Source organism: Corvus brachyrhynchos, unplaced genomic scaffold (assembly GCF_000691975.1).
Source record: "Corvus brachyrhynchos isolate BGI_N302 unplaced genomic scaffold, ASM69197v1 scaffold318, whole genome shotgun sequence".
NCBI classification, from domain to species: domain Eukaryota; kingdom Metazoa; phylum Chordata; class Aves; order Passeriformes; family Corvidae; genus Corvus; species Corvus brachyrhynchos.
The window spans coordinates 14125-15655 of NW_008239537.1; the positions used below are offsets into that span (position 1 = coordinate 14125).

Consider the following 1531-nt stretch of genomic DNA (forward strand, 5'->3'; position numbering starts at 1 on the left):
CCTGGGGCCGTCTGTCAGCTGTGCTGTTGGTCATGGAGCTGCTGATGTCCTGCGAGGAAGAGGAGGTGTTGAGGGCTCGGCCCTGCTGGGACGGCACGCGCTGGGGACGTGCCCGGCACAGGGACGGGGAGGTGACGCTGGCACCAGTGGCCCAGGCCAAGGTGACCTCGGGGCTTTCCCAGTCCCGTTTCCCAGGACTTCCTCAGCAGCCCAGAAAATCAGAGCCGTATTTTGGGGAAGCAGCAGCCAAACTCTCTGCCTCACTGGAAATGGGTGTAAGCACTGCCTCAGGCCGGGTCCCACCTCAGCCAAGCAGGAAACAGTGCTGGAGGGGAACAAGGGACTGAGGGGGGGCCCGGGGACTCCGCAGCTCCAGGGTCAGCACAGAGCCTCCCACTGCACCAGGGATCAAGGCAGCAGCTCTGGGAAAAACAATCCCGGCGCCGATTACAGCGGTCATGTGCTGGCAGGGGGAGGGGAGGCACAAGGCCAGGGCTCAACTGACCTACTAAAAGCAAAGCTTCAGCTCCAAGGCCGGTGCCCAGAGCACTGCAGAGCCGTGCAGCCCTTGGAGGACTCTGGCTCCCAGCACACGGCACTAACAGCTCCAAGCTCTGCAGCCTTTAAGGCTGTGGTGAGAGCAGGGGGATTTGGGGACAGAGCTGCCAGCACAGGATTGTTTCTCCCATGGTAGTGTCCCAAATCCAAAGGGCAACAGGATTTGTACCCCCACAGGTGAGGTGGGGGCCACAGAACTCTGTCCCACACCAGGTGAGGAACACTCTCAACTCCCGCTCTCTCCAAAGTGGAGCAGGATGAAAATGTCAACATCACAGCCCTGAGGACACACGTTATCCAGCAGCAAAATCCCCCCTGGAAGTCCCTGATTTAACAGGACCAGGGACACGAGGCAGCCCCTCCAGCCCCACATGGCTGCACCCCCAGCTCCTCCTTGGCAGGGCTGGGACAGAGCTGAGCCCTGGGCTGTGCTGCGGGAAGTGGCATCAGCACGAGCAGAGCCAGGGGGATTCCAAGCCCTGTTCTGTCCCACGCTGTGGGCGGGAAGTCCCTGCGGGGCTCTGGCTCCAGAGCTGCCTGGACCTTGCCCCAGCGCAGGTGCCGGGCAAAGACTGGGGGCCAGGCAGGGAAACGCTGGCTGCCCGTGCGGAACGACAGCCCTGGGCCCCCCGGGGCTCATCCCGGGGTCAGCTCATCCAGAGAGAAGGGATAAACAGAGGCAGTGACTGCAGGGGGCCGCGGACACACCTCTTCCAGTTTGTCAATGATCATCGCAAAGGCTTTGAAGATGGCGTTGGTGGGTCCCGCGAGGGTGATGATCCGCTCGGGGCAGTTCCCTTCCGAGATGTTGATGCGAGCTCCGCTCTGCGGGGAGGCAAACGCCACCTCAGTGCTCCGGCAGCCCGGAGTTCCTCGGGATTTCTCCGGATCCCCCGCTGCCACCGCCAGGGACAGAGCCCTCCCTCCTCCTCCTCCTCCTCCCCTCCCTCGGCTCGCGCAGCCACCTTCTTCT

The 1531-nt window shown here is 63.0% G+C and overlaps 1 protein-coding gene across 1 annotated transcript in view; it reads right to left on the reverse strand.

Annotated features, from left to right (window-relative positions):
• The window catches only part of PCBP2 (poly(rC) binding protein 2), an 11425-nt gene that overhangs the window by 9074 nt on the left and 820 nt on the right, over window positions 1-1531 (reverse strand). Inside the window, 2 exon segments of the mRNA XM_017741205.1 lie at window positions 2-49; window positions 1267-1440. Coding sequence (XP_017596694.1) covers window positions 2-49; window positions 1267-1440 — 222 coding nt within the window.